The sequence below is a fragment of the Cucurbitaria berberidis genome (genome assembly GCF_010015615.1).
Source record: "Cucurbitaria berberidis CBS 394.84 unplaced genomic scaffold K460scaffold_5, whole genome shotgun sequence".
NCBI lineage: Eukaryota > Fungi > Ascomycota > Dothideomycetes > Pleosporales > Cucurbitariaceae > Cucurbitaria > Cucurbitaria berberidis.
Window position 1 is genome coordinate 3081162 of NW_024468939.1, and position 14382 is coordinate 3095543.

The 14382-nt window shown below is 51.6% G+C and overlaps 6 protein-coding genes and 1 non-coding gene across 7 annotated transcripts; 4 read left to right on the forward strand and 3 right to left on the reverse strand.

Moving 5' to 3' along the window:
- Positions 1 to 53: 53 nt before the first annotated feature.
- Positions 54 to 2840, forward strand: K460DRAFT_186485 (uncharacterized protein). Its single transcript, XM_040927090.1, has 3 exons — positions 54 to 362; positions 434 to 2439; positions 2500 to 2840. The coding sequence occupies exons 1-3, from the start codon at positions 318 to 320 to the stop codon at positions 2705 to 2707; spliced, it is 2259 nt and encodes a 752-aa protein (XP_040785076.1). The 5' UTR covers positions 54 to 317; the 3' UTR covers positions 2708 to 2840.
- A 132-nt stretch (positions 2841 to 2972) lies between these two features.
- Positions 2973 to 4190, reverse strand: K460DRAFT_294293 (trans-2-enoyl-CoA reductase-like protein; the record flags this gene model as incomplete). The annotated part of the gene is made up of 1 exon (XM_040929483.1): positions 2973 to 4190. One exon carries the CDS (start codon positions 4188 to 4190, stop codon positions 2973 to 2975), a length of 1218 nt encoding a protein of 405 aa, XP_040785077.1.
- A 435-nt stretch (positions 4191 to 4625) lies between these two features.
- On the forward strand, positions 4626 to 6036 carry K460DRAFT_409922 (protein kinase; the record flags this gene model as incomplete). Its single annotated transcript, XM_040937307.1, has 4 exons — positions 4626 to 4837; positions 4930 to 5267; positions 5322 to 5774; positions 5822 to 6036. 4 exons carry the CDS (start codon positions 4626 to 4628, stop codon positions 6034 to 6036), a joined length of 1218 nt encoding a protein of 405 aa, XP_040785078.1.
- Positions 6037 to 6498: 462 nt separating this feature from the next.
- On the forward strand, positions 6499 to 7888 carry K460DRAFT_370484 (actin cytoskeleton protein-like protein). The gene has a single exon (XM_040934173.1). The coding sequence runs from the start codon at positions 6843 to 6845 to the stop codon at positions 7650 to 7652; it is 810 nt and encodes a 269-aa protein (XP_040785079.1). The 5' UTR covers positions 6499 to 6842; the 3' UTR covers positions 7653 to 7888.
- A 46-nt stretch (positions 7889 to 7934) lies between these two features.
- Positions 7935 to 10364, reverse strand: K460DRAFT_346458 (kinase-like protein). Its single transcript, XM_040931307.1, has 2 exons — positions 10038 to 10364; positions 7935 to 9983 (listed from the first exon to the last, which is right to left on the reverse strand). Exon 2 carries the CDS (start codon positions 9910 to 9912, stop codon positions 8182 to 8184), a length of 1731 nt encoding a protein of 576 aa, XP_040785080.1. The 5' UTR covers positions 9913 to 9983; positions 10038 to 10364; the 3' UTR covers positions 7935 to 8181.
- A 646-nt stretch (positions 10365 to 11010) lies between these two features.
- K460DRAFT_t61 lies at positions 11011 to 11091 on the forward strand. The gene has a single exon. It is a non-coding gene; the product is annotated as a tRNA-Thr (tRNA).
- A 594-nt stretch (positions 11092 to 11685) lies between these two features.
- K460DRAFT_293346 (uncharacterized protein) lies at positions 11686 to 13205 on the reverse strand (the record flags this gene model as incomplete). Its single annotated transcript, XM_040929408.1, has 2 exons — positions 11686 to 12610; positions 12670 to 13205. 2 exons carry the CDS (start codon positions 13203 to 13205, stop codon positions 11686 to 11688), a joined length of 1461 nt encoding a protein of 486 aa, XP_040785081.1.
- Between the last annotated feature and the right edge of the window lie 1177 nt (positions 13206 to 14382).

A 14382-nucleotide genomic window follows, 5' to 3' on the forward strand; every position in this document is an offset into this window, starting at 1 on the left:
CTCCATCTAGTGTCAATTCCACCAACCATGTTCCACCAACCAATGTACCTAGGTACGGTCCTGTAGCTTATTATCCGTGGTGGGAGAGGTAGTCCACACGTGGCGCAGACCAATGGAGGTGGAGGGGGCGTTGCTGCTGCCCCTACTACAGCGCTAGTGCGGAAGGGGGTGCCACAACAACAAACATGCCAGGCGCATCATCAGCCCTCTTCAGATGTCACAGCCCTACCGTACTTAACATATAGTATTACTACACGCACCCCTTAACAAAGCAACTCTACGCGTGGAACAGTACTGGAACAACAACACATGCAACTATGGCCCAAGAATCGGGCATGTTCTCGGTCCGCCGGCCGCGCGAGGTGAGTTCCTGCCCGCGCACCCTTCCTGTCGCAATTCACCCACCAGACGCTCCTTCTGACCTTTGGCGCAGACCCTCGGCCCTGTAAACAACAACAGCTCGGCGATTCCCATGCCGGCGTCAGCCATGAAGCGCTCCAGCTCGATATCAAATCTACAGCAACCCCAGTTTCCACCGAATCTGGCACGTTCGCAGAGCGGATCTAGAATGTCCCTCGCGCCCAGTCGCCCCAGCCAGCCGCTCTTCCAGCGCTCTTCGTCTGGCACAAACCTCGCCGAGGGCTTTCCATCGGCCCATCGCAATTCCATGAGCAATGTCTTCGGCACAGCAAGCAGCGGGAGGAAGAGCTTCGCACCGGGCGCGTCAGTCTTCCAGACACCAGCGCCGCCCACATCAGGGCTGAACTTCGAACAGAGCGCACAGCGGCGGAGTAGTGTATTCAAGTCGCGCACATCGCACGTATCCGGTCAGTCGGGCGTGAAGCAGTCTTTCTTCCAGACTGCACCCATGCCCGCAGCTCCACCTGCCGATCCACGACGGCTAAAAGATGCAAGCACGCGCGCCCACATGGCCCAAGAACTACTCGAGTTCTTGACACACAATAACTTTGAGATGGAGTCTAAACATGTCCTCTCTAACAAGGCCATGACGTCGCCGACACAAAAGGACTTCAACTGCATGTTTCAGTGGCTCTATAATCGAATTGATCCCAGCTACCGCTTCCTAAAATCAATCGACCAGGAAGTGCCTGTGCTACTCAAGCAAATGCGCTACCCGTTCGAAAAGTCCATTATGAAGTCGCAGATCGCGGCTGTTGGTGGAAACAACTGGTCGACCTTCCTCGGACTGCTACATTGGATGATGCAGCTTGCGCGCCTTATGCAAGCGTACGAGTCTGGCACATACGATGAAGCTTGCTTCGAGGCTGGTTATGACGTCTCCGGAGACCGCATCATTTTCGACTTCTTGTCAGACGCATATAGCACATGGCTGTCGGCAGAAGATGATGACGATGACGAAGAGGCGCAAGAACGGCATATGAAGCCACACATCGATGCCATGGCTGCAAAGTTTGACATGGCAAACGCACAACATCACGAGCAGGTGAAGCTATTGGAGGCTGAGCACAAGTACCTCCAGGATCAAATCGAAGAGCTGGGCAAGTCTGGTCCGAGGATCCAGAAGCTGGAGGAGCAGATCCGAATCCTTGAGGAAGATCGTGTCAAATTCGAAAACTACAACAACTCGATGGATGCGAAGGTCAAGAAGTATTCCGATCGATGCTCATTCCTTAACAAGTCAATTGAGGAAATCGAAGCCGAGCTGGAAGCATCTGAGAAAGAGCAACAAGAGCTCCAAGCCATCATCGATGGCCGGGGGATGACGGTTGCGGATATCGACCGCATGGCTAACGAGAAGGATCGCCTAGACACCGCTCTTCAAGCCACGTCCACCCGCCTCGAGGAGTCGAAGAAGCGTGTCGCAGAGAAGGAACTCGCCGCATCCCGCAAACTAGACGAGCTTGAGCAAACCATTGAACGTTACAACAATCTTGGCTATCAAATCGGCGTCATCCCCTCCACAGCCGCCAACGCAAAGGGACAAGATTACGAACTGATCCTTACTGTCACCGATGGTCCCAACTTTTCAGGTTCGCAAATGGGCGGCTCAACACAGGACGCTTCAGACCGATTGCTCCACGACTCCGGCACAGGGTATTCCCCTGCTCATCTCCTCAACCTTGATTTACGGGGCAATGTCAAGGCGAATATACTTGCCCTGCGTAAAGAGATTGCCGAGCGCAGGAATGTTGCCATGGAGGCGGATATGAACAACCATGACCTGCTCGACAAGATCAAGGAGGCTATGGACGACAAGCAAGCCGAAGTCGAAGCACTAGGCCACCGCGTTGCGCAGGCGGAAGAAGAGTTGGAAAAGCTACGCGAGATCACAAACACTCAGAAGTCGCAGTCTGATGCGCAGATTGAGCGGATGGAGAAGGAGCTGGGCAGAATGCGCAGCGGTCTTGGAGAGTCTGTGCAACTAATGGTGCAACGAGAAATGGCTGTTAACATTGAGTAAGTGTCCTTTTCCTGTCCACGCAATCGCAACCATCACGGTGCTAACAGCTTTAAAAGGCACGAACAACTACAACTACGCGCCAACTCCCTGCGCGAGGAGCTACACACAGAGATTGAGCGAATGCTCGATGATATTGTGCGCTTCAAGCTGCATGTTCAGCGTAGCTTGGAGGAGTATGAGCAGTTCATTGCCGATGAGGTCGAGCGAAGTTGTGAGGAGCAGGATCAACTTGCTGAGAGCGGGGAGGAAGAGGTTGATGAGTAGAAATGAAGGCGCCCTTTTGAAACGTGAGGTTTATGAGTGTATGATGGAGTTTGGTGGGGTTTTGTCATTGAATTTGGCTTGTGCTTGTTGGCTCCTCTTCTTCTAACGCCGCTGGATATCTTGGCAGTTAGGGTTGAAATTGGCTGGGATGGTTGGATGACTTCTGAGATACCTCTTGCTCTTTGATTGGATACGGAGTTGCGAATTTATTGTTTATATAGCATCGTTGTTATGCTACAACAGCTCTGTGCCTCCAAATTACTCCCTATGTCTTTCCAAACACGAAAACACCCTTGCCTTCCCGATACCCCTCGAGAGTGTCTTTGACCTTGGCAATCAGCTCCTCCCCTTTCGTCTCCCACTCCCACTTGATCTCATCCACCGGGGTATCCTTGAACTCGTTTCTACGGTACATTTCCAACACATCTGCAACTGTTGCCTGTTTATCTTCTGGGTTCTTTTCCGCCCATCTGCTGACCCAGAAGCCGTGGAAGTGTATATCCTTGAAGATGAGCATGGACGCTGGGATCGTCAACGGTTGTTTCGACATGGCGCCGTAGGTAACAAAGTGAGACGACGAGGAGAGCAGTTTCGCCATTGCAGTCGCGGCTTTGCCGTTTACGCAGTTCAGTGCCAGGCGTATCTTTTCACGGCCGCCGTTTGTCCATTCCTTGCTTATATCTCTTATGCCCTGGGACTGCAGCTCCGCGTCTGTGATGACCACGTCTGCACCCAACGCCTTCAATTCGCTCTTCAGTTTGTCTTCTCCAGCTTTGTCGTCTCTTCCCCGGATCACATTGATACTCTTATACCCCCACTTCTTCCCAAGTTGTATCGCTGCTCTCCCTACTCCTGAATTCGCACCGTTTTGGATAAACCACTCGCCCTCCTTCAACGTGGTGAAATCCCGCAGCATGCGATACGCCGTGCAGGGGTTTATGCTCACAGTCCCCGCCTGGATCGCACTGATGCCCTCTCTCATCTGATCATCTAGCTTCACAACGTCCCCCGTCGTGGCTTGCGCATGCGTCCTCCATGTGCCAAACCCAGGACCCTTCATAAACACCCAGTCGCCCTTTTTGAATCCTTCCTGCTTCACTTTATCGCCCAGTGCAATAATCTCGGCGACGCCCTCATTTCCCGCAACTGCAATTGGGTTTGGGGTTGCGAGGGCTGTAGTGAATGTTGGTTTGGAGGGGTATACGCCTTGGATTTGGTTGATGTCGGCGGGGTTGATGGGGCTGGCGAGGAAGCGCAGGGTCATAAGATTGCTATGCGGCGGCGAAATGGAGTGGCTGTGGAGGGAGAGAACGGCTGGGGGGTCGCCATAGTCCGAGAAGGTCAGGGCTTTGGCTTGCTCGTAGCCGTATGCGGAGATGTAGCGGCGTTGGGGGAGGTGTGAGGGGGCGCAGGACCGGGCTGGGAGTTTACGGAGGCATTGCTTCGTGAGGCTTGGAGCTGGAGAGAAGAGTTTGAATGCCATTAGCGGTTACAGGGCGAGTAAGCGATTTGGTGTTTTGGCATCGGAGAAGGGAGCTCTCGGAGGATGTTTGCGACTTTTTGGAGCTATGACGTGGGTCCAAGCCGAGGCTTGGTGAGACTGCATCACAATGAGCCACGCGTAGGCTGACTGTTCGCGAGTAGTGTTAATTTGTTCGAAGGAAATATACCATCTATTGCTAGCTAGACAGTTACCCATACCATGATGTCTGATCGCCCAATCGCCCCAGAGCTTCAACAACTATAACCGTTAACGTCAGCAAGCACCAATGTACCACCAGCCTTCGGTCTAATAAAACTAGACATCATGTGCACTCGAACCCTCCAAATTTTGGGAAGATTAGTCTTCAAACCGCCTCCAATTTCGGTTCGTATTTGCTCACAACGGTTTTCTGCCAGACCCCGTTCCTTGTCCACCATGACAGACCAGAGTCTCATTCGCACTTTTCCTGTGGACGGCTATGGGTTTGTGGCTCAGCAGGACAAGTTTGAAGAAGAAAGATTACCAAACTATCATGCTGAGCGATTTTATCCCGTTCAGATAGGTGGCGTATACAATGACCGATATCAGGTTCTCGCCAAGCTCGGGTTTGGTACGTCGTCAACTGTCTGGCTATGTCGAGATCTACGGTAGGTGCTCTTTCGATTTTTTCAAGGATCTCTTCTCAGCAATTCATATGGCTTGCATGATCGTCTTTCGCTAAAATTACCATTTTATACAGAAAGAACATATATCTTGCCCTCAAGATATGCACAATCAGTAACAGCAACAAGACCGAGAATCATGCTGATATTGAAATTGAAATTTCCAACTATCTCAAATCAATAGAGGCCGACCATCCTGGCAGGGATTTTCTTCGACTTACCGTGGATGACTTCAGACTCCAAGGACCACATGGAATGCACCAATGTTTACTGTTCTCACCACTTGGTCTCACTTTCACTAAATTGCGTAGCAAATTTCCTGGAGGCTCTATTCTAAAGGAGCTTGTCCAACATACATTACAAGTCATCCTTGTTGGTCTGGACTTTCTTCATCAAACAGGCGTGGTGCATACTGGTCAGTGCTTGCATGATATATGTATGTTTCTGACATAATCTAAACTCAATCCAGATCTGTCTCCAAACAACATTCTCCTCGGTCTGACAGACCACTCTGTGCTTGCCGATATAGAGAAATTAGAGCTTGAGCAGCCATCATACCGCAAAGTTCTTCCAGACCGTGTCATACATATGTCACATACCCTCCCTATTACCAGCGGTCTACCAGCGATTTGCGACTTTGAGTGCGGTAGAATTGGAGAGAAGCATTCTGGGGATGTGATGCCTGGACGATACCGCGCGCCAGAGGTGATCCTGGGTATGGAATGGGATTCTAAAATTGATATCTGGGCACTTGGACTGATGCTTTGGGATTTTCTCGAAGGACGGACCTTGTTTGATGCCGCCAAAGATGGACTCCTTCACGATGAACGGCATATTGCTGAAATGGTGTCCTTTATTGGTCCGCCACCGAAAGCCTTCTTAGAAAGGAGCGAAAACTGTCGGAAATATTGGGATATGGAAGGTATTTTATCCACTCTCTTTAGCTCTAAGATCTGCTAATACAGCCAGGGAACTGGATTGCCGAGACGCCCGTTCCTGATCAATCACTCGAAAATCGGGTAAAAAGCTTGAGTGGAGATGACAGAGAACTCTTTCTTCGATTGCTCCGGAAAACTCTCCGCTGGCTCCCAGAGGACCGACCGGCTGCGCAGGAGCTGTTTCAGGATGAGTTTATCTACCAAGATCGACTCGTAGGAAGAACAGATGCGAGTGGCAATGCTTGATCCGATAGCTTTACTATAATTGTATCATCACAACCGAGGTAGATTTTCAAAGGAGTATATAGGTGGATTTTAGGAATGCTAGACTGGACATTTTTATAGTTCTCTCTTAAGTATTCCGAATGACTCTAACTCGGTGCAACTCACTTGTACAACATCTGAGGCGTCGACCTGCTCATACATGAGGTAACAACTTCTACACCATCCTCGACGGAAATGGCCGCGTTAAGCATATCATAAGGGCGGTGCCCAAGGTGCAAGATAATTTGCTCTCCACAGGGTCCATGAATGTGTCGCAAGACCTCTCTTATTGTAATAGAACCGTGAGCTCACAAAAGCCTCTTGCAGGTTGAAGATTGTTGATTAAAGGAAAGCATTGCCAGTACAGGGAGCCGAGAGCCAAGCCGCAGACTCTGGGGCCAGTTAATCTTAGACTATCGCATCTCTCAGAGCTGATTAGAGCCCAATTTCAGGCTCTCTTCATGCTGCCCAAGCGCGAAGGACGAAACCAGACACAATCACGAGGAGCTCAGGCTTAATCAAGCATCATTCGCGATTTGTGCCACCAGCCACGGCAGCACCGCCCCGCCGACGTCATCGCGACCACCCGCAACTTTTACGCATACGCATACGTCGGCCACTTCGCCCCTCACCTGACAGGGATATTCAAACGTCACTACCGCAAACCTACTACAAATACCTAGCCTGCTGCCGCTTTCTAGATTTTACTCTCACACCATCACACTCCCATATCCTCTAACTTGTATCACTTCTGCGTTACACGTACCAAACACACAAAATACATCACGATGGCTTCCACGGTTAACGTCGAGAACATCTCTACCAAGACAAGCGAAGATGAGATCAAGTCCTTCTTCAGCTTCTGCGGAAAGATCCAGTCCCTCAGCGTAAAGTCCACGGGCAACGACACCCAGTCCGCCTCCGTCACCTTCGAGAAGGCCGCCGCCGCAAAGACCGCCCTCCTCCTAGACAACACACAGCTCGGCCCCAACTCGGTGCAAGTCAGCTCAGCGAAATCCATCGACGAAATCGCCGGTGACAAGGCCGCGTCTGCCGAGGAAGCCAAAGACGGCGACAACACCATCGAGCAGGAGCAGAAGCCCCGCGCCCGCATCATCGCCGAGTACCTCGCCCACGGTTATGCCATCTCAGACAAGGCAATCGAGTCTGCTCTCGCCGTGGACAAGCAGCACGGATACAGCACCAAGTTCCTGAACATTCTCAACAACTTCGACCAGAAGACGCAGGCCACACAGAAGGCGCAAGCCGTTGATGCCAAACTCGGTGTCACCAACAAGGCATACGCTGCCTACAACAGCCTGACGACCTACTTCGACAAGGCTGCCAACACACCCACAGGCCAGAAACTACGAGGCTTCTACGACCAAGGAAACAAGACAGTCGTCGACGTCCACAATGAGGCCCGCCACTTGGCAGACCTTAAGAAGAGTGACAAGAGCGGCAAGCCTTCAGCGGAGGAAAGCAACGTGCACGCCGTGTCTGGCAGTGACAAGACGCAATGCAATTGTGCTAGTGACGCTGGCAAGTGCGGATGTCCCGAGGGCAAGTGTGCATGCGCTGGGTGCGCAAAGGCATAGGATGCTGATAGCGAGTCTGCCGCTGCTACCCACGACTTGAGTTAGATTCAGGATGAAGGTTGTGGAAGGCGAGGTTTCTGTTTTCTTAACGTGATTGATGATTCCCCTTGGTTATACAGTCTGTATAAGTTCGCGTGATAGCGATGGCGAGGCGAGACGTGGAGTTTCGGGGGCTTAAACTATTGTGTAGATGTACACTAGTCCCTCAAAATTGACACTCCTATGATATCATTGCACTTCTGCCGTGTTGCTGCGTGAGTGGAGCTGAAGTATTAACATGTTGTCACAAGTTCAATTAAAAGACCCGATAGTTCGTTCAATGATAAGGTAAGGTATAGACATGGAAAAGGCGACAACAACACGTCTTTGCGCCTTGGCTCTATAAACGTAACAATAAGCATCGAATCATCGCTCCCAACAATTACACACCAAACCACTCGAAATCCAAAATCAGCCCCAAAGACACATGAACATGAACAAGAAACAAACAACACAACTCCTAAAAGCTATTGAGAAGAAAAATAGGCTTCTAGTATCCCCACTCCCCAGCCTCGAGCAAACTCTGACTAGCCACGAAGCTGAACCCGCCAAACGGATTCGTCGGCGTATCATTCCACATGTCATCAAACTTCTTCGTAAGCACTGGACTGAGTGGAAGATCTGTAAAGTCCTGGGCAAAGTTCTCAGCCAAGATAGGATCGGTGATGAGCGGCTGAATAGGCGGCTCCAGTTCCCTGGCCTCCAACTTCTTCCAGTCGATTTTGCGGAAGAAGCGGTGATTCTTGACGGTTTGGAGATCCTTGGGCATGTTGAAACCGAGACGCTTCTTTGGCTCTTTGCGGAGAAGGCGGGTCAGGAGGTCCTTTGCGTCGGCGCTGAGATAGTACGGCAAGCTGAGCTTCTGCTTGACAATCTTTTCCTGGATCTTGGCGTTGTTGTTGCCCGCAAAGGGCGGAGCGCCGGTCAGCAAGTCGAAACCCAGCGCGCCGAGGGACCACCAGTCCACAGCCGCGCCATACTCAAGGCCCTGCACAACTTCAGGTGCCATGTATTCGACAGTACCGAGGAATGAGTTGCAAGGATTGTCTTCGTCTAGGGAGACTTTGGAAAGGCCAAAGTCGGTGAGCAGCAGGTGCCCTTCGGAATCCAGAAGACAGTTCTCGGGTTTCAAGTCGCGGTAGATGACGCCGACTGTACGATGCAAATGGTCCAGGGCGAGAATCATTTCGGCCATGTAAAAAGCTGTTACGTCTTCGGAGAACATGCGCTCGGCAGCCAGATGATGGAACAACTCGCCACCCTGCGCGTACTCAAGAATGAGGTAGAGTTTCTCGTGATCTTGAAAGGCGTAGTACAAGCTCACGATGAACGGGTGTCGGTTTACGCTCTCCAGAATGTTGCGCTCCGTCTTGGTCTGCTCGATGAGCTTCTTATGCACGGTAATCGATGCCTTCTTGAACTGCTTCTGCGCGAAGAGACGGCCTGTAGCGCGCTGTCTGACAAGTAGAACGGTGCCATAGCTGCCCTTTCCAAGACACATGAGCGGCTCGAAGTCGTCGGCCGTCATCTTGCGCGACATGTCGCTGCTGAGCATGGTAGACGTCTTGGAGAGTGTGTCGCCATTGAAGTCCTCGACGAGGTCGACTTCGTAGCTTTCCATCTCTGTGCGGTCGCTGTCGCCCGAGACACTGGTGTTGCTGGAGAGCCCAGATACAACTCGAGACATGGGAATGGCTTTCATTGGAGAGTCTGTCCTGGGACCCAGGTTCAAGGCCTCAAGCTGGGCCTTGAGGTTGGTGATGCCTCCAACGGTAGACGCTGGCCTCAGAGCAGGGCTACTGGTGACGCTGGGAAGTCCAGATCGGACAGGGCCAAAGCGCGGCGTAGCTGCTATGGAGAAATCCGACTCTTCGCCACCGGAAGTGACGGGCGTGTGGAAGCCGCGCGTGATATTGGTAGCTAGATCACCCTTTGCGGTCTTCTTTTTCTTCTTCTTGTTCTTCTGTGCCTTCTTCATGACCACGTCAAAATCCAGCTTATCCGACCCTTGCTGCTTGCCCTCCAGGTTGGGCTGCACAGCGCGCTTCGGGAAAGGCGACACAATGTTGATGGGCGGGGTCCCCACGTGAAGAGGCGCCTTTGGCGGGCTCATATCCATCGCGTCTGCCGTAACTATGTCGTCGCGGACTATGGGTTCAGGCGCTTGTTGCGCTCTGCCCGGAAGATGCGCATCGTTGTGATCGAATGCGAAGAGCCCCATGAGGGCGGCGGTGTTAGAGATATGCACGAGTGCTTGCTCTACGGGTTAATCTGCGCTTGGTTCTGCTGACTCTGCGCGCTTCGTATTAGTATTCGCAGACGTTTAGAGATAGGGGCACTGCGCACATCCAACTCCGGTCTTGTTTGCACCAATATTACCGTCCGCCTTTCACGGCGGACCGGCCTCCCCTACACAGGGATTCACCAGGCTGGCGAACGAAGCGTCCGTCTTGTTGAGTCCCGACTTCAGTGTGCTATAGGGGAGTACAGAGCCAACCAGGGTGATGTGGGCGGGGAAGAAAGAAGCGGTCGCGGAGGGAGAAGCAGAGCCCATAGATGGTGAGTAGTTGAATAGTCTACTGTCGATAGTGAAAGCCAGGTTTCGGTGCCTGGCTGGGTGCGTTTGCGGGAGTGGTATGTCGGGGTGTGGAGTGTCTGGGGGTGAGAGTTGGAAAAAGGCCAGCGATCAGCGATGGAGGCTGAAATTCCCGGTTTCTTAATTTGGGGCCTTGGCACCCTGGATGCGGAGAGAGCGTGGCCAGGGTTGGCATGTGAACAATAAGCTTACCCTTAGCGGCTGCCCGGACCCAGCTCCCCATCCACGGAGATCAACGAGCAGCAACATGCAAGCGATTATTTATTTATCGACACTCCTGGTTGCTGCCATTGTACGAGCCCTTGGTCCATCGGATTGCAGTACTTACTTGCGCCACGGACCGCACGCGAGCGGCAAACCAAATTTCGAAGCGCCTGCTGCTCAACGGTGGTTTCTCATTACATGACGCATGGAGCGCAAAAGGGATGAAATGACAAGCCGCCATCTCTATCCCTTCAATCACAGTCCCCGCCTGTCTCGCGCACTTGGACGGGCGGTACTGGCGGTATTAGCTGAATAGCTAACCGGGTACTACCGCTAGGCGACCCGCTCGTTTCTGGACCCCACCTTTCTTTTGCAATCTCTGCCTCTGGAGCGCCGTTGTCGGTTCGCAGAGCAGATGGAAGCTTGTATAACAGTATATATATTATATAATCTTTGAAAAGAAACAAAGAAGCCAACCAGTTGTTGAACTGGACCGCGTTCTTGGCCTAACAGCCGGTCGCCCTCTTGGCTTAGTGGTAAAGCGTATCACTAGTATTGAATGCTATGATAAGATCGCTAGTTCGATTCTGGCAGAGGGCATCTCTTTTTGCCTATTCCATGTCAACTCCACCCAGTTGGAGTTGTCTGGCTACACATCCTGTTGATACCAGGACTTTCCCTCCAATCGTCGAGTCAGAACAGTTGTTACAATTTCAGTCTTTCGTTCTATCTTTTTACGCCAAAGGGCGGATATACAATCACTTTCCTTCAGGGTAGCGAATACCTTCACGGTCATGCAACCGCCCACTCTTATTTCTTTCATCGCTAACCGAATCACCCCTTGCCTACGCGTGGGCCGCTACCCTCTAAACGAAATGTGTCTCTGATGGATACGACACATGGATGTAACTGCTGAGTATGCCGAGCTATCGACAGTCGTCTGTCTGCGACTATGTCAACTACCCATTCTTCCCGACGTCCATGTCATACCAATTGCACTGACTGTACACTATTCTTGAGGTGTACACACACGCATGACGTTGGAGAATCCGCATGATCTCTCAACGGAAATGATCTTTCACTTGGGGCATTACTTCAAGCATCTCGGCTATCATAAAATCGTTGATGTAGATTACTACAACAGGGTATCATACAGATATCGTACAACATGAAGCGATATGTTGCCAGCACATACTAAAACAAACTGTTATCCCCACAGGTAAAAGGTCCGTTCAAGGTCGTATTCGGGTCATTGAAGATGTCAAGCAGTGCCTTCAGCGACGTATACAGGCCCCCTGCGTTTAAGAAAAGCGTCATAAGTATGATCGCGTAGTTCACAATGGCTAGAGCCGTCTTCCTTGGCGTACTCCATTGTGCCTTCCAGTTCAAGTGTAGCCAGAAAATGCTCGTCAGGCCAAAAGTAAACCAACTAATGAAGATAGCCGACGAGATATTGAGGATCGACGAGAATATGGGGATCGCGTTTGACACGACAAACGTAACGATCCAGAAGGCCGATCCAATAGCGACCCAGAGCGTCCAAGTAAAGGCATTGTGTTCATTGACTTGATCAGGCTTCGTGTGGCGCATGATGGTGATGTACATGTACTTGATGGCTGTGATGCCAATGACAAGACCAGTGCCCAGGACGGATGGGATCAAGATGCCGTAGGCAATTTTCGCCGACATTATGGGCGCGGAACCAAGTGCGGGAGATTTGACTGAATTGCCGGCCAAGCCGTAGATGACACACGCAACGGCAATATAGACCACGACTTCGAAACTCTTTTGCATGAACAGGGCTGGTGGAAAGTCCTTGGGCGCGTTACGCATTTCGGCCATGACGGAGATAAAGCTCTGGTTTCCTGCGAATGCGAAGGCGATATTGAGGAGTGCGTTCACAGCCTCGACGAAAGTTGGCTTGCCAACTAGCGTGATCTTGGTATCGAAACCGGGAGGAGCCCGTGGCCCAGATACTCCGAGAGCGATCATGACGATGAGGACGGCTGCAACAATGGAGATTGTGCAGACCCAGCTGAAGGCAGCGGCGAACGTGAGCTTGCGCGGGAGACAGAGCAGCCAGCACACAATGTGTGGAAAGGCCATGAATGCTACGGTACTAGATTGGCGATGTAGTTAGTATCATGCAAGTACGAGATAATGCAAGGGCTTGCTTACCAAAGGGCGTGATTCGAAAGCGTGTTCAAAGCGACCGACATGGTGATGTTGGCCGAAGCGCAGATGAGCACCAGGTTGAATATGAACGCCACACCAAGGAAATACTCAAAGGGCTTGCCTCCGACATATTGCGCGCAGTCAACAAGGTTCGTGACCATTGGGTATCGGCGGTAGAATTGAACCAGAATGTAGCCACAGTAAGTCGTGAGGCCTCCAAACCCAAGGATTGCGATAATACCAGGAATCAGCCCGAGCGTCTTGAGAGCCGATGGCAGACTGAGAACACCGATGCCGACTTCGATAGTAATGAGGATGACGCATGCTCGCCATCTCCCTAGGGTACGGTAATTCTCTCCGCCCGCGTTGGGATATTCGTTGGCTCCAGCGTGCCCGTCGCCTGTCCACCCTGTCTGAATCTTCGTATGTTGTCCGTAGCCTTCTTCCATATCGTCCTTCTCTGATCCCCGGGAGTAGGATGGGGGGTTCTCAAGAGATGGCCCACGCCCATCTTTCTTGAGGAAGCTTTTGATGCCCATGACCGCTGAGTCAATGGTACCGATGTGTGATAGAAATGCGAATATGTGCAAGTATCATGGTACTCATCCCATGCGAACCTTATAAACGATCTTGCCTCCTGTATCGGCCACCACGGATCTACCGCACTGCGTCATGTCCGCTAGCGTCCGAGTCCATCGTGGGAGATCGGCCTTCGATGGATCGTTGCATAAAGGGCGTTAATGCTCCCCAGATCTTGCCTTCTTCCGACGGATGCGCGTCAAATTTGGCATTGCGGAGAGTAGGATTGGGGGAACGGAGCCAGTATGGCTAATCACGGTGCTATAGTGAGGATACCATCGCTGCACGCTGCGAGATCGCCAGAGTGTTCATGTCTGGCAAGACGAGTGGGTCGTCATGAGTAATAGTTTGGTGGTCAGAGGTAACTGTAACTTCTTGGGATCCACATATCACGTAAAACCCTTTAAGAAAACTTCTTTGCCGGGATTGACCTGCTTGGCATCACGCTGGAGTGGCCCGAGGTAGCCGCACTGCGGATGCCAATCGTATGACCGATGTCTATTGGCTTTGTGACGGTGCCGTGGTGTTCATAAAAGTGGTAGGCTCCTGACGGTGTTTGTTCTGTCGGGGGAGGTCGACGGGTGGATGATGCCAGTTCAGCCTTAAAGCGGGCGCTAGTGCTAGATGCGCTCCCGCTACGCCAAGAGCTCCAACAAGCTCTTCGGTCAAAGATAACACATGCAGTTCCGATAATATTGATTCTCTAATGGAACTTTTTCCGTTTCATTCCCACGAAGGTCCCATAAGCTTGGTAATCTAGGTGCTAGGTCGTTATCTAAGGACAAGGCGGCTGAAGACCACTATTTTGAGCGGCCGCAACGCATGACACTGGATTATTCTGTATGGTTCAGTTAACGACTCGCAGTAGACGGCTTAGCAAATGCAGAAAAGCACGAACGAGTCTGTAAGCTGATCGGCTGACCAAGTGTGGAGATACTCGGCACCATTTCGTGACCCCTTTCACCAAGGTGTGCTGACATGCTAGCAGACGAGAATGAGGACAAGTGCAAGTACGATGGGGCAACAAAGAGAAGGAAGTTTGAAGAAGCTTTGGTTTTGGGATGGAGGAGTTAGAGGGACCTACAACCCTTTATACTATATAGCTGAAGGTAGGATAGAGAGAATTAGATATATATG